At 48.6% G+C, this 24,561-nt stretch overlaps 1 protein-coding gene across 2 annotated transcripts; it reads left to right on the top strand.

Annotated features, from left to right (window-relative positions):
- The first annotated feature begins 1,910 nt into the window (after window positions 1-1,910).
- Window positions 1,911-24,555, top strand: RAD54L (RAD54 like). 2 transcript variants are annotated; one of them, XM_067567849.1, is made up of 18 exons: window positions 1,911-1,931; window positions 2,030-2,116; window positions 3,779-3,898; window positions 4,501-4,561; window positions 6,287-6,422; window positions 7,499-7,568; window positions 9,627-9,915; window positions 10,470-10,594; window positions 12,077-12,227; window positions 14,771-14,897; window positions 16,470-16,544; window positions 16,800-16,930; window positions 20,011-20,121; window positions 20,544-20,667; window positions 21,017-21,095; window positions 21,192-21,371; window positions 22,401-22,564; window positions 24,089-24,555. In XM_067567849.1, the coding sequence occupies exons 1-18, from the start codon at window positions 1,929-1,931 to the stop codon at window positions 24,288-24,290; spliced, it is 2,235 nt and encodes a 744-aa protein (XP_067423950.1). In that variant the 5' UTR covers window positions 1,911-1,928; the 3' UTR covers window positions 24,291-24,555. The 2 variants fall into 2 exon arrangements, with proteins under 2 accessions (XP_067423950.1, XP_067423951.1); XM_067567850.1 differs by having other exon boundaries at window positions 1,919-1,931; window positions 2,030-2,113.
- The last annotated feature ends 6 nt before the right edge of the window (window positions 24,556-24,561 follow it).

Below are 24,561 nucleotides of genomic sequence, written 5' to 3'. Positions count from 1 at the left end.
TAAGACTCCTCAGCAGTCATCTCTGCAGAAGGGGGTTTTAGTGTGCGTGTTTGTGCATGTGCAATAAATCTGCCTGGAGCCCCGGCAGAGTGAATGTCCCTATCAACTGCTCGCAGATAGCAGGGCGAATTGATTTGGGGTAGGAGAGGCTGTGTAGTTCCTTGAGGAAGGTTGAGACAAACACTGGTTACCGCTTAGGTCCTACTCAGTATACCTGACAGTAAAACACCAGGCTTCACTCTATTACAAACCCCTGGCAAAACTGCTTGGCCCAGAAGTAACATAGCCAGGTGACATGGAGACAGATCAGAGAGCCCAGTCCAGTGCTTTAACCACAGACCACCCTTCCTCTAGTCTAGGCTGCTCTGTTAGTGTTACGGGAGTGGCTTTGCCATACTGCAATGAGTCCCTTGTTGGAACAGAGCTATCAGAGCAGCTTTAACAGCTCTGCTTCTTAGACAGGCCACGTCTCTGCACTCCGAGCAACCAGTGAAACGGGCACAGCTAAGAACAGTACACGGCCGGGGCGCATGGTCGTGTAAACCTGCAGAACAGACTTTTAAAGGATTTGGAATAACAGGTTCCATCATGCAACCATGAAAACCCAAAGGGTCTTGGCTCCGGTTTGTTTCGGATGCAGGGTTTGTTCTCTAATCTGCCCCTAGGAAGAGCCTGAGTGTCCACGCCCCTTTGCGCGCCCCTCCTGTAGTATTTGTTCTCTATTGATCCTCACTTACTCCTTTCCCTCTAGTTTCTGCGTGTTTTCCCCTGTTCCTCTCTGAGTTTCCATCGCTTTAGTTGGCTCTTGCTCCCTGGGTGCTTTGCTGATTTTATCTGCCCTGTCTGCTTCCTCTCCTGGTTTATTCCTTTAATAAATCTCCTTTTCTTTGGCCCATGTCACCTGACCCATCCTGTCTGTCTGTTCCGCACCCATGTCTGTCTGTCCCCCTCCTCCCCATCTGTCTGTCCCCACCCATGTCTGTCTGTCCTCCTTCCCATGTCTGTCCCCAATCATGACTGTCTGACCTCCTCCCCATCTGTCTGTCCCCACCCATGTCTGTCTGTCCTCCTCTCCATCTGTCTGTCCCCACCCATGTCTGTCTGTCCTCCTCTCCATCTGTCTGTCCCCACCCATGTGTGTCTGTCCTCCTCCTCCCCATGTCTGTCTGTCCCCCTCCTTCCCATTTGTCTGTCCCCACCCATGTCTGTCTGTCCTCCTCCCCATCTGTCTATCCCCACCCATGTCTGTCTGTCCTCCTCTCCATCTGTCTGTCCCCCTCCTCCCCATCTGTCTGTCCCCAGCTGTCTGTTCCCCAACCCTCTGTCTGTCTGTCCCCCTCCTCTCCATGTCTGTCCCCATCTGTTCCCCATCCCTCTGTCTATCTCCCACCCATGTCTGTCTGTCTGTCTGTCTCCCCCGCTCTGTGCCCTGGCCGGACCCGAGCCAATGGCAGGCTGGGCAGGAGCCCGGAGCGCATCGATGGGGCGAAGCAGGGGCAGGTGTCGGCGCTCGCCTGGCCATGCCTGGCGGCCGAGCTGGGGCCGGGATAGAGGAGCCCGGCGGGAACCAGCGGCAGCAGCAGCAGCAGGGCCCCGCCCCTTCCCTGGCCCCGCCCCCTCCCCTCGCGCGCCGAGAGGAACCACCGGCCCCAGCCAGACCCCGGGCCGCGCACCCCGAATCGGTGCTCCCCTCCCCCTACAACCCCCCAGCCTGCCCCTCCCCCATACAACCCTCCGGGGCGCTCCCCTCCCCCCAACCCTCCGGGGCGCTCCCCTCCCCCCACACCCCCCAGCCTGCCCCTCCCCTCCTCCCCTAACGCCCCCCCCGCACCTCCCCCCACACACTGGGCCTGAGCCCCTGCAGCTGCTAAAGCTCCCCCCCCCCGCCGAGCTGCTCCCTGTTTGGGGCTGTAGCTCCCTGCGAGACAATGGTAAGGGGGGGCAGCGCCCCCATGCAATCACTGCCGAACCCCCCTTTTCCCCCCCGCACCAGCCCCTGCATGACCCGCTCTCTCCTTCCTTCCGGCAGAGGAGAAGCCTGGCCCCCAGCCAGCTGTCCAAGAGGAAGCCAGCGGGTGATGGCTCAGAGGAGGACGAGGACTGGTGCCCCGAGGTGGTGAGCTCCCCACCCTGGCCCCCCTTTCCCCTCTTTCCCATGGCTGGGTAGATGTCTGTTTCCAGTGCTGCTGTTCTCCTCCCGGCTGTAACCTCAGTGCCCTCCCTTGGCTGGGCTGAGAAGTGCACAGGACCTGCCCTGCATCTTTCCGAAGCCACCTGCCTCCCTGCTGCTTTCCCAGTTTGGTGATGAAGGAAGGCCAGGGCCCTACAGGATTTCAGGTTGAGAGATTGCACCCGGACCAATGCGTCCGGGTCTAACATCCTGCTGCAGTGTGCTGTGGAGAGCGTTGCCTAGGGGATTGCAGTGCGCTGTTGAGAGGGTTGCTGCAGACTGGGGACCGACTGGGTAGGCAGCAGTTCTGCAGAAAAGGACCTGGGGGTCACAGTGGACAAGAAGCTGGATATGAGTCAGCAGTGTGCCTTTATTGCCAAGAAGGCTAATGGCATATTGGGCTGCATTAGCAGGAGCATTGCCAGCAGATCAAGGGAAGTGATTATTCCCCTGTATTCGGCACTGGTGAGGCCTCATTTGGAGTGTTGTGTCCAGTTTTGGGCCCTCCACTACAGGAAGGATGTGGACAAATTGAAGAGAGTCCAGCAGAGGGCAGTGAAAATAATTAGGGGCTGGGGCATGTGAATTATGAGGAGAGGCTGAGAGAACTAGGCTTGTTTAGTCTGCAGAAGAGAATAATGAGGGGGGATTCGATAGCAGCCTTTAACTACCTAAAGGGAGGATGGAGCTAGGCTGTTCTCAGTGGTGGCAGATGGCAGAACTAGGAGCAATGGTCTCAAGTTGCAGTGGGAGAGGTCTAGGTTGGATATTAGGAAAAACTTTCACTAGGAGGGTGGTGAAGCACTGGAATGGGTTACCTAGGGAGATGGTGGAATCTCCATCTTTAGAGGTTTTTAAGGTCTGGCTTGACAAAGCCTTGGTTGGGATAATTTAATTGGGGTTGGTCCTGCTTCGAGCAGGGAGTTGAACTAGATGACCTCCTGAGGTCCCTTCCAACCCTAATCTATGATTCTATGATGAGAGCATATATTGTGTAGAAAGATACCCTCTCTGGAGGGAGAGAGACGGTTTGAATGGGATCATTATAAATCACTGACCTCTTTATGTATGTATGCATGTATTTATTTGTCTTGTCACTTTCCTGAGTGTCTGAAATTCGGCTTGAAATTTGCAGCCCTTTCACCTACCTAATAGGAACTCGCATCCGGAACCAATGGGATGCTAAAAGCACTATAATCAGTGTGCTAGCCAGTGTGGGCAGCTGACTTTTTTCATGAAGGAAGTTTGAAAACTGAAAACAAAACAAATGCATATTTCTGCTAGATGCACCCAAATACTGCATGTCTTAGCAGGGTGACAGCACCAGTTGGGAGGGGCTAATGGATATATTCAGAATTAGAAGAATATTGTAAACATGTTCGCTTCTGGGTCAGTAAAATTTTGGTTCCATCGACCTTGGTGGTGTCCTTACAAAGTTTAGCATCATTTGACAATGGCAGTGAGTAATGATGTTCTGTTTTCAAACTTACTCAGCTGGCTAGCTGCATTGTCTGCATGGTTAGATGCTTATAGAGCATGACAGGGATGCATTTATCCTGTGTTGGTCTCTCCGAATCCCCTGCAGCCTGTCCTCATTCTCTTTCCTAGACTCCAAAGAAGCGGAAACCTGGCAGTGAGAGCCAGAGCTGGGAATGTTACATGTCACCTTTCCGGAAACCTTTGGCTCAGTTGACTAATCGGCCTTTCTGCCTTGATAGTAGCAAACACGTAAGTAGATCGCTTGAGGGTATGTTGTCATTGCATGGCAAAGAGTAGTTGTGCACTGGACATCTTTGAATAGAAGGGCTCACACACTGTTATTCGGTTATACACTTGGGGCCTGATCTGTACATGGACCGCTTATGAAAACTTGCAGGGAGTCAGTGGGAACTCGACATAAAGCGGGCTTGCACCATTACATTATAGTAACCCCTAGAAGCCTCACCTGAATTCAGGGTCCCACTGTGCTTAGGCACTTTATTATAATGAAGTTCACACAACTTCCTTATGGAAAGCATTCAGTGGGGCAGTCAAGTAGTAGTAAGGTATCTAAATAAGGCATGTATGATGTTAAGGTGTTTAATCAGATGAAGTGTTATTAGTCAGTTTCATGCTTTGAAGAGTCCAAAGGGAAAACAGTCAGGAAAGCAATTCACCCTCCCCCATATTAAATATGACTTAAAAATAGCTGAGATAGAAATGTCAGTGGGAATTGGGAACACTCGACACTTTGCAAGATTGGGGCCTTAGCAAATGGTTTCTTCGTATGTTATGTAGCTATCTCTGATAGCAAATAACTTTCATGTATATTTTTCTTTCTCCCTTCCTAGGAGGCATTTATCCGCAGCATTTTGTCAAAACCCTTCAAAGTACCCATTCCGAATTATCAAGGTAAAATGAAGGAGATTTAACAGTTATCTGTATCAAGTCTATCTCCAGTGAAAAAGATGACATTTTGGTTTGCCAGATTATAATAGTTTCCTCCTTTTGTGTGTGTGTTAGTTTGAGCAGAAAAATATAGCCACATTAGTGAAGCAGTCTTATTTCTTATTAGCATTTAGTTTGGATAATCTTACATTTCAGTACTGGCTTCTGCATTATGACAGTTACATACTTTATAAAGTGCCATAGGTTTGCATGCCATGTTACAGAACAAAACTGAGACTGGTTTCTGGCCCAAGGAGTTTACTGTCTAAATAATACCCCCAATATCACTAACAAGAGGAACAATGCGTGTGAAGCCAATACATATGCACCAGTTTTCTTTAAACTTGGCTTCATACTTTAATTAAAGTCTCAAGGTGCTCTTTAAAACAACCTTTGGTGATTGCTTCAACTGTTCTTAAATCTTTGGAGCACAAACTTTCTGATTGGAACAAATGGGATCATTGCCCCCCGCTCCCCTGATTCAATAACTCAAACACAGATCAGCCAATTTCACTCAAACTTTATTTAAAACAAAACCAAAACCCATTTGGACTGAGACCAAAAATGGAAATTATCAGCCCAAAAGAAACGTATTTGATATAGTTGTTAGCTGCTGAAAAAGCAGGTTTGAAAGAAAGTTGGAATGTAGCCTTAACTGTAGAGGATGTGGTCTCTGGCTGCACAGCATATTATTATGGCAGGAATCACTAGGTGGTGCTGTTACATAGTCGTCTTTTCTTAGACTGCACATTGCTTGCCCGCTTTTTACAAAAGCTGGATTGTTGTTCTGTGCTGCATGCTCTTTTGGGGAAGCTGTTGCAAGCAGCAGGTGATTATGCTCCATTTTAATTTCCCTAACTAGCGTCAATCCTTGGAGTAGAATTGCTTCCCGAGAAGCAGGCATTGATGTTTGGGCAAAGATTTCTGAAGGAGGAGTTTGTCTGTGTGTGCTCTTTGTGTCCACCCCTGTTCCATGATGGGTGCATCACTGTAAATAAAACAAATGATACTAAAACAATGCCCAGTTTCCCCATCATTAATTTCTACTCTTAATGGGAAGCTGACCTGCAAGGCCCCAACTGCCCGGCAGCAGGGGTGGCAAGAATATGGTAGAGGATGTGATGTCATTACAAGATTTAGCAGTCCACTGTTCAATGCCATGCTGTAAAGATAGGTAGCTGTTCACGGTCACATCCTGCCCTGGCATAAATGCATGCAGCTCTCACTGAGCTCAGCATTGGTATCTGAGAGGAGGATTTGAGCCAGTGGCTTGTGACAACCTAGTTATATATTTATTGGGCTTGTAGAACGTACAGCCTTCAGCCTTGCTTGTCCTTATAAAAGGCTAAATGATGGCCTCTGCCATTATTGGCAGTACAGGCTACTCCCCCACACTTTGCACACAGATTATGGCTGCCTCTGTGTGGGTGCAATGGGGGACAAGGCTTCCTTTCCTCCCTCTCAACACACCCATGGAAAGCCATCCATCAGCTGGTTCATAGAGCGCATCTAAATTGCTGGTGAATGCAGCGTTGGCTACCTCTTGAATCTATATTCTGCCTGCATCACACCCAGCACTATCAACAGTGTGTTGAGCCTCCTGCAGGGCGACGCGTTGTCTGAACTCTCAGCGTTTTCCGGGAGGAAGCAGCTGGCAAGCCTTTGAATCCTGCCTGTGGTTGTTTTCAGGATCGCTGGGCTTGAGGGCACTGGGCCTCAAACGGACAGGGGTAAGGAATGCCCTCCATGACCCTTTTGAAGAAGGGGCTCTGGTTCTTTATGAGCCCCCACCGCTGAGTGCACATGACCAGTTGAAAATAGACAAGTGAGTAACCCGCAAAGCGGGTATTGTAGCTCCAACCTCATTGTCTAATCTTCCATTCCCAAAAGACTGTGAACCAAATTTGGATCAGAATTTTGGAGGTAAGTTTGGTTCCGAGCCTCGTGGCTCTGGAGCGGCTCTAGCCTGTAGCAGTAGTAACCAAATGAAAACACATAGCCATCTTAAATCATCTGCAGTCTTCTCCCCATGGGCTGGACTTGTGCATGAGCCCTAACCCTAACCCCATTGTACACTTCAGTCCGCTCCTAAGAGGGCCTTATTCCATGCAGAGAAGCTGTTTGGAGAATGTCAGTTGCGTGTTTAAGTGCCAACGTTAACATACAAGCCAACAAAAATGACGATGGAAAATGGGGGATTAGAATGGGAACCATCAGGCACCCTTATCTAGAGCAGTCACTGATGGTCCTATTGCAGGGACGAGGCTGTCTTTGTTAACCATTGCTTCACTTCCAATAACAGTATGTTAGAAAGATGGGATGGTACAATGACTAGGGCACTAGTCTAGCACTGGGGAGACCTGAATTCAAGTCCCTGCTTTGCCACACACTGCCTGTGTGACCTTGGGCAAGTCACTTACCCTCTCTGGGCCTTTAACTACATTAAAGATTGTGAGGCACTCAAATCCTATGGTAATAAATACCTAGGATAGATATGTCCTGTAGCTTTCACCTAAGAGTTGCAGGATATTTCCAGCCCCAGTTAGCACTAACTTTCCATGTTACAAAAGTACTCAAGTCTGCATCGAGTCACAACGTGGCTGTCCTCTGACATGGTCATGACACATCCCTGTATTGTGGTGGGAGCAGGCTCTCTCTCTAAATTGTGTTCCAGCTTTGCATTCAGAAACAATTAAAACATGGTTCCATCTACATTGCACAATGGAACCATGATGTCAGGGGGAACCCTGTGCCAAGACCCCAATGTGGTTGATTTTTGCAGAGCAGATAGGATCACTGACAGTTGCCTTCTTTGTGAGTCCTCAGAACAGTAGCGAGCAAAAAAAGCCTGGACCGGTGTGTTCATTTTACACTCTCTCTTTTCTTGTTTGCCTCCTGCAGGGACAAAGTGCCAGTCCATGTTGTGGTAGACCCCATTCTCAGTCGCGTCTTGCGGCCCCATCAGAGAGAAGTGAGTTTTGTGCGAAACTACTTTGAACCTGTCCATGAGGAGTTCCTTAACTCCAAGTGCTTAAACTTTACAGAGAATTCGGGGCACATGGGTGGAGGGAGAATGGACAAAGCCACACAGCTACCTTCACTGGGAAGATCTGTTGCTAACTACAGTAATGGCAACAGCAGCTGAATGGATTTAAGATCATCCTTCTATACGCCAAAGACCTATTCTACCACAGAGATCGTTCTGCCGTGGCATGTTCCTTTCCCCATATAAAAGGGCTGAGATATTATGGTGATGGGCCCTGTGAGAAACTCTAAGATAGGTTCAGGGTCAGTTGGATGTTAAACTGATGCTATGTAGATCTTAGCTAAAAATCACTATAGGAGAGCAATCGTCATTTCCAAGTGATATTTCATATTAGCTGCCATTCTGGCCTGCTATACACACATCTGATGGGTATGTGTTTTTATTAGACTTACACAGTATCTATCTGTCTTTAAGTCAAGATACTTTCTCGCCCAACCACAAGTTATGGGCTTGATGCTGGAATCACTGGATCGAATCTCTGGCCTGTGTTATGCAGGCGGTTAAACTAGAAGATCATGCTTCTGGCCTTAAAAAAATCTGTGAATCTATCTGCTTCCTGATGGTAATATTCCCCCAAATTATCTGTTATCATCAGAAAAGTTTGACACCATCTCACTGTACAGATCTGCTCCTGGTGTCAAAACTGCTTGCTTTGGTGACTGATACTTTCATGACTTCTGTCTAGCCATGCAGAGCCAACACAGTTGTTAGGGAATGAGTTGGATTTTGCACTGACTCTTGCATCATCAATTGAATGTTAAGGAAGGGCCAGATCCTGCAAGGAGCTCAGCGTAGAGCACTGCAGAGAGCTCTTTGAGGCTTGGGGCCTAAGTTCCAATCTCTGTTTACTTCGAAGTATACAGAGGCATTCACTTGCAACACACCTCGGTAGGGTTTGTGTTAACAGTGTGGCGTGCTAGTCAGAAAGAGCCCAGCTTGGCTTACAAAGCCTGCTAGCCCCAATGCCGTTGTTCAGGATAGACCCACACTTCAGGGCCTTTTGTTATTGCATGTTAATTTGTTTGATGCTGTAACCATAAATTCTCTGCAAATCTTTGCACCGAAATTTCTGTTCTGTAAATGTCAGCTGTCGGTAATCTATTTAGTTTCTGAGTCAGCCACTGTAGCTGCATGTATGCCTTTCAGTGAAAAACATCTCCTGTCCTAACTTCCAGAAACCCAAGGCTAATGTGTTTAAAATAAAACCAAAAACTCCCACACAACAGGCTAGGCACCTAATAAGCTGTTGAGGTTCATAATGGATACAGGCTGTTGTCAGAGGTAGGCTGTTATAACCAGAGGCTGTGTGGTGCAACCTGCGATTTCTTCTGACCTTGCAAACTAAGCAGTGTCAGGCTAGCTGTGTGTCCTGATGGGAGATCACCAGGTGCTGCTGGGATTGGTGTTCTCTCTGAGTCGGTATTGAACCAGTCAGTTATGTAACCCAGCATGGCACTTTGTCTCCAGCTGCATAGCTGGAGGCACTCTCTCAAAGGAGATGATGCTGGCTGCTTGTCGTCATTTAAGACGCTGGCGCTGCTTTTCAGCTGGGTGTTTTTTTTGAGTTGGTAGCTCCAGTGTCCAGGCCAAACTGTATCTTACCAGGTATTCCTCATGCACCCATCAGCACAGTGTATAGGTACTAGTTTGAGCCATCAGATTCTGCCTGTCTAATATCTCTCCTGTAATTCCAGTTGGATACTTCTCCACTTCCTGTCTCAAACTGATGTGCAGCATTGCTATGCGTTGTTAACCAGTTGCGTTGTTCCGCCCCAGAGGTAGCTGCATTTCAGCAGCATCTCTGGTGAGTCCTCTATCTAGTTAGTGTAGTGCTTTGAGTTCCTTTGAGATGTGCTATGTAAATCTGAGATATTGTGTATGATAACATCGGTCCCATGATGCAGTGAGACAGCGTTATTGCCCATGGCTTTTGTTCTGCACCCACAAGTCGATTCTAATCGATGAGCATCACTTTTCATGCAGGGGGTGAAGTTTCTGTGGGAATGTGTCACGAGCCGGCGGATCCCTGGGAGCCATGGCTGCATAATGGCTGATGAGATGGGTCTGGGCAAGACCCTCCAGTGTATCGCTCTGATATGGACGCTGATGCGTCAAAGCCCCGACTGCAAGCCTGAAATCGACAAGGCCGTGGTGGTCTCCCCTTCCAGCCTGGTGAAAAACTGGTATAACGAAGTTGGCAAATGGCTCGGAGGAAGGATTCAGCCGCTGGCCATCGACGGAGGCTCCAAAGACGAGATAGACCGTAAACTAGGTGTGGAGGCAACTATATGCAGGTGGCTTGTCTGTCTCTAGGTCTGTAGTGGAATCTTCTAACTCAGGAAAAGACACTCAGGCAGCTGATGTAAAGTGCTAGGGCCTGGTCCAAAGCCCCCTGAATTCATTGGGAGTCTTTCCTGTGATTTCGGTGGTCTTTGACTCAGGCCCTTACACCTCTGTGTTCATTCAATGGATGATCTCCTGGTGCAGATGCCCAATCAGATTTACCTGGCATGGTTTGGTTAGGGTAGTTTCCTTCTGCTGGAGAAAAGCCAAGGCAGGAAAGGGCAGGGGACAGGAGACTAAGGGAGGGAACAGAGGAACGATGAATGGGAGGGAGCCAAGGGACGGGAAAGAAGTGTCTCAGAATGCCAGAGGGGAAGTGGCTCAGATGGGCTTGCTTTGGGCCTGCTCAAAAGCAATTGGAATAAATGGAAAGTCTCCCCTGGACTTCAGGGGGCAAGGGATCAGGCTCAGCTGCTATCTTTTTCCTGGATTTCAATTGCTTTTCCATTCGTGCCCCTCACGTTTTCCTCTTCCTTCCCTCAGCCGGCTTTATGAACCAGCGTGGCTTGCGAGTGCCTTCTCCCATCCTGATCATTTCCTACGAGACATTCCGCCTTCACGCTGGCGTTCTCCAGAAGGGGAGCTTCGGGCTGGTCATATGTGACGAGGTACAGAGGTGGCTGGTGTTTCCTTAGTCCTGTGCAGAGCTTTTTCTGCTTTCCGGTGGAGAACCGATCGGAAAGGCTTGGCAGCGTTTGTATCCCGCTCTTGGAAAGGGTCTTAGCTGCTAGCACGCAAATGGAATGTCTGATAATATCCAGCCCCAGGCCCCTTTCAGCCCGAGATCCCAGGGTGCTGTACGAAGGGCGGTCTGTAGCAGTGTCCTCACTTTACAGAGGGGGAAGCTGAGTTACAGATTGGCTAAATTATTTGCCGAGGGTCACACTGCAAGTCAACAATCGGAGCCAGGTCTCATGGCCCCCGATCTCTCCACCAGATCACGCTTACCTCCCCCCATGTTGTATACAATACCTGTGTCGTCAGGCTGGATCTGTGCATCCACAACAGCAGAAGGTCAAGTGTCGGCTATGCTGAGGACAACACAGTATAGTTTTGGGAACAAAGGGCCTGCTCCAACGTCCATTGACATCCATGGAAATTGGATCAGGGCGTACAGGAGCATTGGGTTCTTGTGTGCAAGGAAGGATCACTTTCCTGAGCGCTGCGCTAGCAGGAGGAGCCTGATCTGTGGAGCTGTAAGTGTGGAAAGCTCTTGCTCAATGCGTATCTGAAAGGGAGCCCCTAAGTGGTCTCCCGGCACTGCTGTGGGCGGGCTGGCAATACAGGGGAGCGTGTGAACGGGCAGGGTGAGTGGTCACGCAGCCCACTGCTTAGGCTGACGAGGTCGTACTCTCCAGGCGCTGGATTCTACTCTGCCAGGGCTGGTCTTTCGGGAGCTGCCTTCACACGAATACGGTGTAGTTCCATTCAACCCTTTCTATTCTCCGATGCTGCATACTGGTATGCAGCTTCACATTTGTGCTATAGCTTCATTTCTCTAAAGGGGAAACAAGCAAAGCAAGCCCCCGTGCCCAGCCCCAGACCAATGCAGAGCTGTACAGAACTGCCCACGCACTTAATGCTTCCTCTGCCTCCCCGAGAGGAGTTTCATTGAGTGCTAGAGACACGCAGTGACTTGATTCTGTGTCCACTACAATGCAGACTGAGATGACCTTCTAAATGGAGCGCATTCTTCTCTGTGTAGTTACTTACAGTGTGCCCCTCCCCGTGGTATCTGGCCACCCTAATGCTTTGCCCATGCTTAGCACCTTTCATCCAAGGATCTTGCAGCATTTTACAAACAGCAATAAATTAACCATCTTGGCCATCACTGGGAGGTACGGGATGTTGTCCCCACTTTAGGAAAGGAAATGATTGCTTAATTTGGGCCATGTCATCATTGTTATTAGGCTAGCACCAGTCATAGAGCAGGGCTTCACAGTGCCAGGTGCTCCATGTACACAGAACAGACACTCCTGCCCTGAGGAATTTACAGTCAAAACACATCAGTGCTGACAGAGATCTCTCAGATCTGTGCTCTCTCCCCAAGTGTAATGGGATTTCTTGTTTTGTTTTTATTTTCTTTTTAGGGCCATAGGCTAAAGAACTCCGAAAACCAAACGTACCAGGCTCTGGATGGCTTAAACACCCCACGGCGAGTTCTCATCTCAGGGACCCCCATTCAGAATGACCTGCTCGAATACTTCAGCCTGGTGCACTTCGTTAACTCGGGTATCCTAGGTAAGGAGCGTGAAGGCATTAACCCCTGTGCAGCGTATAGATTTAGAATCCTAGAAATGTAGGGCTTGAAGAGACCTTGAGAGATCATCAAATCCAGCCCTCTGCGCTGAGGCAGGACTGAGTAAACCTAGACCATCCCTGGCAGCTGTTTGTCCAACCTGTTTGTAAAAATCTTTGAGGAGGGGGATTGTATAACCTCCCTTGGAAGCCTTTTCCAGTGTGGTAATCGGTGTGTTGGTCACCAGTGTTTATCAGCGTAGGCTGCGTGCGTGTGTCCCTGTATAGATGCTGTCCCAGCTCTGGCCAGGAAACTGAGACAGCTCTCACGATCAAATGAGTCGGCACGACCACAGATTAGCTGAGCAACGAAGGCGCCCAGGCCAGGTTTATTGTGTGCGGCACAATGAGAAATGACTTAAGAGTATCTCTGGGTCAGTTTCGCATAGGCGGCATTACAATGGTCTCGGCCCAACGGCGGGACTTTCGGTTATCCCCTAGACCGGACGCCGGTATTCCCTCTGACACCCTCTTTTATACACTGTTACATACACTTTTGTTCTTCCCCCTTTGATGTGGGTAGTTGCCACCCTCCTGACGTAGTCTAATACCACCTTTTTCTGTTGATTGGCTGATTTGGGCAAAATAACTCCATGTATCATTTCTATCCATAAAAGTGTCATTTCAGAGAGTTAGTATCTTGGTACCTCTTATACCCACTACATATTTTAGTAATATTTTGGCAGTCTTACAATCTTGCAGTGTCAGCACTTTCCTGTATCAGTTACAGTTAACTTGAGTGACCCCTTATACTTCTGTTCACTCGGCTTTTTCCATTTAGGCCTTAGCCTATTCTACAGGCCTTAAGCTCTCACTTCTTACTACATCCAGAACTTAACTATCCTGAGAGTTAGAACGTTTTTCCTAATCTCTAACCTAAATCGCCCTTGCTGCAGATTAAGCCCATTACTTCTTGTCCTGCCTTCAATGGACATGGAGAACGACTGATCATCTTACTCTTTATAATGGCCCTTAACATGCTTGAAGACTGTTATCCGGTCCCTCCTCAGTCTTCTTTTCTCAAGACTAAACTGTGACTCAGGAGGGACCACCAGTGCTGGAGAAGTCAGCAGCACCAGTCCTAGTGATGGGCCTGAGCTGCAAAATTCAAACGTGAATCTGAGCATTATCCCTCTTTATTTTACCTGTATTCCAATAGCATCTAGGGTCTCCAGCCAGATTGGGGCCCCACTGTGCTAGGCGCTGTACATATAGTAAGAAAAAGTCCTTGCCCCAGAGAATTTACGAGCTAAATAAAGTAGGCAGACAAAGGAAGGATTATTTCACAGATGGGGAACTGAAACACAGAGAGCTGAAGAGACTTGCCGTGGGTCACACAGGGAGTGTTTGTCAGAGCTGGGAACTGAACACTGATCTGAAGTCCCAGCCCAGTGCCTTAACCACAAGACCATCCTTCCTCCTAATTTCTCAGTGCAGTGGTGGTCGTGTCCAGGGTTTTGAGTTGGGACTCTTTTTCCTCCAAAGATGAGGAACCCTGTGAATCTGGGGTTCACCTCATCATCCCATTTACAGGGGAAAGGGGAAAAATGTTTGAAAGAGAGGCACAGTATGATTTGTTTCAATTTCCTCCTTGCCAGAGGATCTAATGCATCTTATGGTTGCCTTCTGCAGATTAAAACTTTCCGTCTCTGGGCTCTGTCTTGCGTCCCCTGCCCTTGGTAATCCTTGGTCTGGTTTATTTGAAGAGCAAAGCATATAACTAATCTGTTGGTGCTTTACATTCTCTGCTACATCAACAGGTTTAGATTGGCTCTGACACTCTCTGGCAGGGCGGGTTAAGGCTTGTCTCAGAAAGGCCGCAGTCTGTCCAAGGGCAAGAATAAATAAACCAATCCATAAATCTGTCTTTGATCCTTTTGTTGTTACTTTTCACCCCAATGAGGCCCCTGGTCTCTGTGGCGAACCGTAATGGCGTGGCATTAAATCTATCCCTTCCATGCACACACAACTGTCTCACCAGCCCAAGAGCAATATGTGGGCTTGTCTGATTCTGCCCCCAGAATTTCATCAGAGGGAGGATGGAATGGGGATAGAAGGAGTTTTGATTTCCTCTTTTCTTCATGAGTTTTGATTTAGTTTGTGGACTTTATTTCAGGGAGGCAACGTGGTCTGTTGACCTGACTCTTGGGCAACTCATGTAACCCCTTTGTGCCTCAGTTTCCCAGCTGTAATATGGGGTTAATACCTCCTGAAGGTTAGGGTTACTTCTACCTGTAAAGTCCTTTGGAGAGGGAAATGCTGTATAAATGTGAAGTGTTATTCTGTTGCTCACATTGACGTGCATTGCCTGAATCATTTCTGGTATGATAAACAGGGTAGTGCTAATGGGGCTGGGCTTTAAATATGTCTATCTAGGGCCCATCCGTGGTAGTGGGAGGGTGGGGGAAATCCACTTTTCTCTCAAAGGCCTCACAACAGGTGAGATGCTGTTGTAATATTTGTTGTTTCCCCTCTGTTTTGGGCAGGGACGGCGCAGGAATTTAAAAAGCATTTTGAAATCCCAATCCTAAAAGGCAGAGATGCAAATGCAAGTGAAATGGAGAGGCATAAAGGGGAAGAGAGACTTAAAGAGCTGATCAGCATTGTGAACAGGTGAGTTCTAACATCTCCCGTTGGCATAAATCCCTCCCACGTACACCCCCTTTGGAAGGTTAAAGTTAGACGTCTGGAACAAATTCTGTTGTGAGTTTTGCACATTGTGTAGCTGAGGAGTCAATATAGCCCTATTAACATTATTGTCCTGTTAAGACATAAGGAATATACTTAATGTGCAGTTATCCTTTGCAAAGGGACTGTCAGAATGACGCATGGCTCCCACTAACCCTAGTTCATCAGGTGTATTCAGATTACAAGTCAAATGAAGTTTTTTCTAATGGTCCCACGTTTCAAACTCCATCTGGTGTCTGAGAAGGAAAACAGCGGGTTGCTGCTGCTTGCATCAGCTCTTGTGATAAAAATTCGACACCTAAGACGTGGCGGTCGATTCTGTTGATGATATGTGCGGTAAAACAGAACCCATCTCACTCTCCCATAGCTGTATTGGCTCTGTGGGACTAACTGGAATAAACCACGTTCATGCCAGTTAGGTAAAATGTTGCGGCACTAGGATGCTCTGGGAGCAAATCTTTTGAGTATTATTAATATCGAGCATGTTTCGTAGTTAAGTTCAAAGCACTTTACAAAGGACGTCGGTATCGTTATCCCCATTTTACAGATGGGGAAACTGAGGCACAGAGAAGGGACGTGACGTGCCCAAGGTCACCCAGCAGACCAATAGCAGGGCTGGGACTAGAACCCAGGACTCCTGAGTCCTTCCTAGTTAGTGCTCTGTTCAGTAGGCCACACTGCAAGATGATGTCTTTTTTTTTTTTTTAAATACAGTCACTTTTCTGATCCTGAATTGTAAGTAACCACACTAATGAAATCTTTGACAGGTAACTGATGGGCAGCAAAAGAACCTTCAGTAGAGTCTCTTTTGCATTCACAGTGTTACTGGAGTCTCGGTTCCGTATAAGCTTTTGCAACCATTGCAAATGCCATAGAGCAGTTTCTCTTCACGGTACATTTAATCTCATGCTGCACAGCCACTCTGCAAAACTGGCCATGACCTTGACACAGCCTGGTGGTGAAAAGGCTCCGTGAAACGCGGTCGGGAGAGGTAGAACTTACTCTTTCTGGTCCTCCTGTGCCTTTGCTTTTGTTCACGGGGAAGGGGATTTGAAGCTGTGCTCAAAGAGCATCAGTAGCCTGGGCTGCTGTTCTGAGGTGTTTGTTCCCACCTGTCGCCCATTCAGCGTGCACGTCCAGGTTTCGGTAACTCGCTCATCCTGGAATCGTGATACAAAAGCAAGGAGCGAGCACACCGAGAAGGGCAAAGGTTGTTGTACTGAAATCAGTGGTGCCTATAGTCAAGTGAGAGAGAGAGAGACTGGTAAAACTACTTCCCAACGATGAGCCTAGAAACACCTGCCCCCTGCCTGCATGTAGGGACCAAGAATACACACACCTGGCTGATCACACCTGCCAAGTTAGGGGTGAGGCAATTTCTCAGGCCTAAATTCTGTAGGGACTTGTACAGTCATGTTAGTCGGGGACAATATTGCATCTCCCCTCTGGCTTTTTGATTTTTTCCATGTTTCTAACTCCCTGTTTCCTTCATTGCAGATGTTTGATCAGGAGAACTTCAGATATCCTGTCCAAATACCTACCTGTGAAAATCGAGCAGGTAGTTTGCTGCAGGTACGGGACAGTCTGCTCCGGTCAAAGATAGAAAAGAAAGAACAAAAGTAAAGGCTAAACGCACAAAACATAGTCTTGACTGTAGGGTATTGGATTTTAGTGGTGTCTCTTGACTGAATCTGTCTAAGACTAAGGCTCTCCCAGTTGGGGGTGTGTTTCTGTGGCCCAGAAAAACTAGAGCAGAGATTGGCTTGCCGCTGTGCCCACAGCTGTACAATGCTGCCGTGATGTGCTAACTCCCATGTTCTGTTCCAGACTGACACCTCTGCAGACTGAGCTGTACAAAGGCTTCCTGAAACAAGCGAAGCCAGCTGAAGAGCTGAGGGAGGGGAAGATAAGTGTGTCATCTCTCTCCTCCATCACGTCTCTGAAGAAGCTCTGTAACCGTGAGTAAGGGGTTGAATTAATGCTATTATTGTATTGTCTGCTGAGCATTGGATGCAGTGCTTCATGAAACACTTATGCCAAGCTCTCTGCTCCAATGTAATGGATGTAATGTAATGTAATGACTCCATGGGCTGCAGACCAGGGACACACTCCCTGTATAAATCACCCCCACATCCGGAGAGCTGGAACTAGACCCCTTGACCCTCCTGCCTCACATCACAGACCAGTGTCACTTGACCCAAAGGAGATTTCCTGTGACTAGGAGTACGAAGAGGTCCAGCCACTAGAGGGCAACATCGTTTCCCAACCAGCTCTACTGCTGGGTGTATTTGAGTGAATTTTTTTACTATACCTTTTGTTGTTGAAAGACACCAATTCGTTGAAACAGAAACCGTTTGTGAAACAGGATCGGTTCTGATGACTCTCCTGACCCGAAATGTGTTTGGGGGAAAGAGTTTTGAAATTGTCTAAACCAAATGTTCAATTTTTCTGGTTCTAAATGACTTTTTTCTTTTTGATACTTAACCTTTTTTTCATTAATTAGTTTACTAGACAAGGTCAAAATTGAAAAGAAACATTTGATTGACCTGAGCTGAAAAACTTTCTGGTTTTTTGGTTTGCAAAAGAATTTTGAGATTTGTACTTTTCTTTCTGATTTGTGGTGGGAAGAATTTTTGAACTCTCAAGAATATTTGCAGGCCAGAAAAGCCGTTTCCCACCCAGCTCTGTGTGAGAGACACACCATGACAGGGCAAGCGCTCAGCCCAGAAATTCAGAGACCTTGTCAGAGGAGATCCCGCAGAAGTAGGTGCTGCGTAGGGACAGGAAGGGGAGCAGTTGATGGCTAGGGAATAGGAGACAGTTCTAGGCAGAAGGGATGGCATACTGGAGAGGAGCAAAATTACAGGTGGGGGGAGGAAACGGGAGCCAGGTGGGGTGGAAGAGAGGCCAGAGGGGTCCTGGGTGAGACAAGGATGCAGCTGTAGGCAGGGAAGAATTGTGAAGGTGCTGAAGTGAGGATGAGAAGCTTGACTGTGATGCAGAGGAAGAGGGGAAACCAGCCAGGGTCATGAAGGACCCAGTCCTGCTTCCCCTGAAATCGGTGCTAAAACTCCAGTGGCTGCAAAGTGGAGCTCTTCACGGTTGCCCATGCTCTTCTGTGGTGCCCTCTGGAGGCAGCTCCTTTCTTCCCTAGCGCCACAGCCGCCCCTTCTCCTGGGGTGGGGGAAGACCCAGGAGACGCTCAGCTTGGTTTTATGGAGACAGCAAGCTGCTCTGAGGCTTGCAGGCAATTTTTATTCTGGATCGGACTCTTAGAGGAAAACACAATGCCTGGGGACTGCTGCTTCTCAGCCTCTTAAAAACCATTGTAGTATTGGATCAGTATCTTGTACATCCTGCGACAGGAGACTATCCTGGCCTTCAAGGGTAATGGACTCCATGTGGGACATCTCCAAATTCTGTGACCCTAGCAATATCAGTGCCATAAAGTTGTTGTTTTAGCAACCTGTCATGGTGATCACTTAGTGTAATACAAGGGTCTGACGAGACCTGCTGCTAGGTGCCGGAGAAAGTCCTTTGTAAATAGAACTACCTGCTTGGGTCTCTGAGGCCCACCCACGGAAAATGCTTTAAGCTGGCTCTTTTTCCCAGCATGTGATCCGTGATTCTGTTCATGCTCTTGGGTTTTCCCCCGATGTTCCCCAGCTTTAACCTCCAGGGCCTGTATGACACTCGCCATCCTTCTGGCCAGATTGGAATGCATGTGCTCCTTACAGAGCCCATCAGCGCTACTCCTCAGCTGACCTGAGCGGTGATCATTTAGCAATGCCAACCTCTCCTTCCTTTTGCCGTGGGGTTGATGTCACTGCCCCTCGCCTAGGGAGTACGGCGATCAAGTTTGCAGATGACTCTAAGTTGGGGTGTGTGGTAGATATCCTGGAGGGTAGGGATAGGATACAGAGTGACCTAGACAAATGGGAGGATTGGGCCAAAAGAAATCTCATGAAGTTCAACAAGGACAAGTTCAGAGTCCTGCACTTAGGACGGAAGAATCCCAGGCACTGCTACAGACTGGGGACCGACGGGCTAGGCAGCAGTTCTGCAGAAAAGGACCTGGGGGTCACAGTGGACAAGAAGCTGGATATGAGTCAGCAGTGTGCCCTTGTTGCCAAGAAGACTAATAACATATTGGGCTGCATTAGTAGGAGCATTGCCAGCAGATCGAGGGAAGTGATTATTCCCCTCTATTCAGCACTGGTGAGGCCGCATTTGGAGTATTGTATCCAGTTTTGGGCTCCCCCCACTACAAAAAGGATGTAGACAAGTTGGAGAGAGTCCAGCAGAGGGCAACAAAAATGATGAGGGGGCTGGAGCACAAGACTTATGAGGAGAGGCTGAGGGAACTGGGCTTGTTTAGTCTGCAAAAGAGAAGAGTGAGGGGGGATTTGATAGCAGCCTTTAACTACCTGAAAGGGGGTTCCAGGGAGGATGGAGCTAGGCTGTTCTCAATGGTGGCAGATGACAGAACAAGGAGCAACGGTCTCAAGTTGCAGTGGGGGAGGTCTAGGTTGGATATTAGGAAAAAGTTTTTCACTAGGAGGGTGGTGAAGCACTGGAATGGGTTACCTAGGGAGGTGGTGGAATCTCCATCTTTAGAGGTTTTTAAGGTACAGCTTGACAAAGCCCTGGCGGGGATGAATTAGTTGAGGTTAGTCCTGCTTTGAGCAGGGGTTGGACGAGATGATCTCCTGAGGTCCCTTTCAACCCTAATCTTCTATGAGTCTATGATCATGCAACTCCATGGTGGCTGGGTCTTTGAAGGAGTGATCCTGGTAGTCGGCTATGAAGTAAGATTGGTATGGGAGGAATGGCAGTAGTAGAAGATCTGAGAGCCAGACCAATAGGCCATGAAGTGGGGCGGATGAATCAGACACTGCATTTATATATAATTATATAGTCAGTGCAATGACGAGGATGCAGGCATCATGGAGCCGTCGCAGTCCTGCTTCCCTCCTCAGAGGGGGCTCTGCAAACTTCCGAAAGCCACAGTGGTTTCCAGGCTTTGTTTGTTCTTCAGATCCTGCCCTCATCTATGAGAAGTGTGTGGAGGAGGAGGAAGGGTTTGCAGGCGCACTGGAATTGTTCCCTGCTGGCTACAGTCCCAAGTCCCTGGAGCCCCAGCTGTCAGGTAACCGCACTGTAACTCTGCTATGTGAATTGATTGCTTGAGAGAGGGTGGCCCCCTGCCTCAGGCAGCGTGGAATCTTATTCAGTGACCAGAGATACTTCGGGGTCACCTCTTCGGAGGAGGCTGAGCATGTACATCTCTGCGTGTGTGCTCTCTAACCCGTAAATACTCACGTCAGCTGTAGATCTAAAAGCATTTTACAGAGATGGGTAAATTATTCTCCTCCTTATTCAGATAGGGAAACTGAGGCACAGAGAGATTAAATAGCTTGCTCAAAGTCACACAGTGACTGAGGCAGAGCTAGGAATAGAGCCCAGGTCTCCTGACTCCCAGTCCGGTGCCTTGTCCACTGAACCGTTCCACCTCCCTACATATTGGCAATGGGATGTCTTTAGCTACAGGTGAACTTTTCTTCCTTCCAGGAAAGATGCTGGTGTTGGACTATATCCTGGCTGTGACGAGAAGCACCAGCAGTGACAAGGTAGTCCTGGTCTCCAATTACACCCAGACACTGGACCTCTTCGAGAAGCTCTGCAGGACTAGGAGGTTTGTTGTTGGTCTCAACTTATGTAACTATTGCAGGATTATACTTGCAACATTAGCCTGAGCTGGCTGTTCTTGAGGTTCCTCCCTGCAGGACCTTCTGTTCTGGCCTCTAGCCTCAGAGGGCGGCTCTTGAACTGGAACGAATGCGACCCACCTGGTCTGGCTTCCAGGATGAGTCAGCAGAACAGCTCTGGCCACGTTGGTAGGGGCCTACCCCCTGGCCTGGCACTCAGTCACAAGACCATTTGCAGAGCTGTTTCTGTTCATCTTGGGTTTTATCCTTGTAAAGCGGGGTAGTCAAAGACTGCAATGACCAGATCCCGTTAACCGTTGTGTTCTCCTGTGCCAGGTATTTATACGTCCGACTAGATGGCACCATGTCCATTAAAAAGAGAGCAAAGATTGTAGAGCGGTTCAATAGCCTCTCGGTGAGTAGAGCTTCCCGGACCCACATCGTCGGTCTTGAAAGGTGTGATCATGTGACAGCTGGCAGGGCTTTAATCTGAATACATCTTGCCCCCCAGAGCCCCGAGTTTATCTTCATGTTGAGCAGCAAAGCAGGCGGTTGCGGCTTGAACTTGATTGGGGCCAACAGACTGGTCATGTTCGACCCGGATTGGAATCCAGCCAATGACGAACAAGCCATGGCTCGAGTCTGGCGAGATGGCCAGAAGAAGACCTGCTTCATCTACAGGCTGCTCTCCGTGAGTCTGGAGTTTATCTCCTTTTGAACCTGTCGGGATGTGGGTTAGCGCCCAGGCTGCAGCTGGTGATACTGTAGAATAACTGACCTCTGCAGCTGGAAAGAGACGCTGGGGCTTAAAACCCTTGAGTGTCTGCAGCCACGCGGCATGGATTGTGCTTGATTACATCTGGCCTCAAATCTTCTGCCGTTGAAGCCACGGAGAGCTCCCTTGCTTTTTTTAATGGTGGCTGGCTTATGGGGAAATAGAAGTGACCAAAGCTTTACAAATGAGACGTTAATCTTTTGTGGCAGAGTATGGACATGGCTGTTGGCGGGGCACCGTGTTCCCATAATTGTAGTAGATCCCGGCAGCTGCTCTTGTAGATGTGCTCCCCTTGGTCGTTATGAACAACCCCCCATGGTTGGAAGGTGTTAGAGTTCCTACAGGCCCATCTGCAAGGATGTCCGTGCAGCTATTTCTACCACAGGGCCCAGGACTGCTGTACTAACTGGGCCGACGACAGAATCTGCGTGTCCATTTTCAGAGTCCACTCCCTCTCCTCTGCCAGCTGCCCCTATGGCCCTGCTTTCCCACCATGTCGCTATCGGGGTGAGTTCCCTGACAGGGAAATCTCTAGCAGCAATTCCAAACATTGTGGGCATGGTGTAGCAGTTCTGTATTCTGGCTGGCTCTCCTGCGTGTCGCCTCTTTGCTACAGCCGTCTGTGACATGGCTTGTCGCCGCAACAACTCAATCTGTGAGCCTGTCACATGCTGCAAGATAAGCAGCAATGGGCCCTGTAAGGACACTGCATGACGTAGTATTGACGCATCCTTTGGATTCTGTACTGAACCTGTGCCCCAGCAAAGTGGCTCTGGGCAGCTGGAGAAGTTACCTTCTGGAAGAAAGTGAAATGGGGGGTGTGATCACTTATGGTCATTAAAGACCCCATGGCTCTTTTCATAAAGATACGGGCTTGATCCCGGCGTCCCCAGCTCTAGCCTTCTCCATGCTGTCCTTAATCCCGCTGGCTGTTCTCTCTTGCAGACAGGGACGATCGAGGAGAAGATCTTCCAGCGTCAGACCCACAAGAAGGCACTTAGCAGCTGCGTGGTGGATGAGGAGCAGGACGTGGAGAGGCACTTCTCACTAGGGGAGCTGAAGGAGCTGTTTACACTGAATGAGACCACAGCCAGTGATACCCATGACAAGTGCGTTTACAATCCCAGTGATGGCTGAGGGTAGCCAGTGACCATGTCATAAACAGTGGCTGACTTCAGGATAGACACACAGGCTGTAGTTAGAGTGGCAAGCGCTCTGGTTTGCTAAGAACTGCTTAGGGAACCTTTCAGGCTCCTGAAGCTATTGATGTGCTGATTCAGGAGTTCCTTGTGCCCCAGGAAGATAATTATATAGTGTCTCAGTAGTAGATTTCAAAGCACGTCATGCTCTTTTATGGATTTAGGGGTGTTGTCAGGCTGTGAAGCAGGGCAGTGCTATGGAGGAACTGAGGCACAGAGAGGCTAAGTGACTGACAGTCCCACAGGATGGGGATGACTCAGTTAGAGGAGAGGTGAGTGTCTAGAGTGGACTTCCATTTCCAACACTCCATTAATCATAAGGAGATGGACACGTCCCACTCACCCTCTCACTTTATTACATACGTTTCTATTATTGGATAAATACTCAAACCACCCCTGCTGATGCATCCACCTACAGCATGTAGCTTCCTCGGGGAGGTTAGAGACTGTAAGGTTTCACAGTGAAGTGAAGGTTATTTTTAATTTACCAAGCTTTTCAAACTCAGGAAGTCCAGAGATGGGAAATCCATATTGGATCATCCGCTCCTTCCCCTCCAGCACTGCAGGATTGTTCCCCACCGTGCATTTAGTGAATGGTTTTGTCTAGTTTTCAATGTACAGGGAGGCTTTTCCACCAGCCCGTCGATGTTCATTGCCATAGGTAGTGAAGCCAAACGAAGAACAATTGTATATGCGGACTGACCATTAACTCAATGTAAATGTTTGACAATTAGATCCTTCTTTCCTTATCGGCCAAGCCCTGAGTTCAGGGTTCCTTCTTTAAAACCCCCTGCACCACAACCACGTAAAACAAAGCAGGACGGCACCATGCTGGCTGTGAGGGAAGGTGAGGTACTTAGATGATGCAAGGGAATTGCAAAGTATTTAGGTTCCTGAAAAGTAAAAGGATTTTCTAATAATGGGGGTTTTACGTGGACTTGTCATTCAGGTCCACACCCATGCTCTGTTTTTGATCTGGGCTTTTACAGGTGATTAGGCCTAGGGTTTTATTCTCTTTAGTTTACTCAAAGCAGTATTGTTCACCTTCTAAATGAAGCACTGTCTCAACTCCCTTTGGAGCACAGCTGGCTCCACGTAGTTCACCTCTTGTCCCACAATTTGCTGAATGTGGATGGATTCTATTATAACGACACTTTCCTTGACAGTATAAACGTTCACAGGTGGAGTCTAGGGGACTTGGGAAATAAAAGTGCATGCAGATTTGACACTTGGCTTTGCATGGGCTTTTTCTTGCACTGATTATTAGACGGAGGGGAGCAGGCTAGCTCCAGATGCTGACGACGTGCATTCTGTTTGTTTGTGCAGTCTCCATAATGGCATAGCCCTTAGCGCAAATGTGAAACGCTAGGATTCGGTACCTAACCCAGCAAGCGCCCTGATCCTCACCTGTAGAACATCTTTTCTTTGTTTTAGGATTAAGTGTCGCCGCTGTGTGAACGGCCACCAGGTAAAGACTCCTCCTGAAGGGTCCGACTGCACATCTGACCTCTCCCAGTGGAACCACTGTGCTGAGAAGCGGGGGCTTCAGGACTCTGTGCTGAAAGCTGCGTGGGATGCTGCTGTCACCTTCACCTTCCATCACCATTCCCATGAGGAGCAGCGAGGGATTCCCTGACCATGCGTCTCCGCTGGGGGGGGATGAGGGAAGGCTCCTGTGGAAGTCAAGCCCACTTCAATCACTTTTTAAGGAGAGGTCTGATAACAATCCAGCCTGTGCTGTTCTTCTGGATCCAGCAGAACGGGACGATGTTCTGTTTTCTTACCCAGAAATCGGTAGGCCTTGAAAATTGAACAAACTCTGCTTGGAACAGCAGGAAGCACATGGCATTACCTGTGCCACTCTTGTCTAGAATTTATACTGGAGCAACACCTGTTTGGCTTGGGTA

The sequence above is a fragment of the Emydura macquarii genome, unplaced genomic scaffold (genome assembly GCF_026122565.2).
Source record: "Emydura macquarii macquarii isolate MOO-44397 ecotype Brisbane River unplaced genomic scaffold, CSIRO-AGI_Emac_v2 contig_2805, whole genome shotgun sequence".
Lineage (NCBI taxonomy): Eukaryota > Metazoa > Chordata > Testudines > Chelidae > Emydura > Emydura macquarii.
The sequence above is the reverse complement of the archived record's forward strand: the minus strand, read 5'-3'. Positions and strand labels throughout refer to the sequence as shown.

Coding starts and splice junctions, on each gene's coding strand:
- RAD54L (XM_067567849.1), top strand. Junction 6,423..7,498: donor GACCAGTTGAAAATAGACAA/GTGAGTAACCCG, acceptor TGCCTCCTGCAG/GGACAAAGTGCCAGTCCATG. Junction 12,228..14,770: donor CGTTAACTCGGGTATCCTAG/GTAAGGAGCGTG, acceptor TGTTTTGGGCAG/GGACGGCGCAGGAATTTAAA.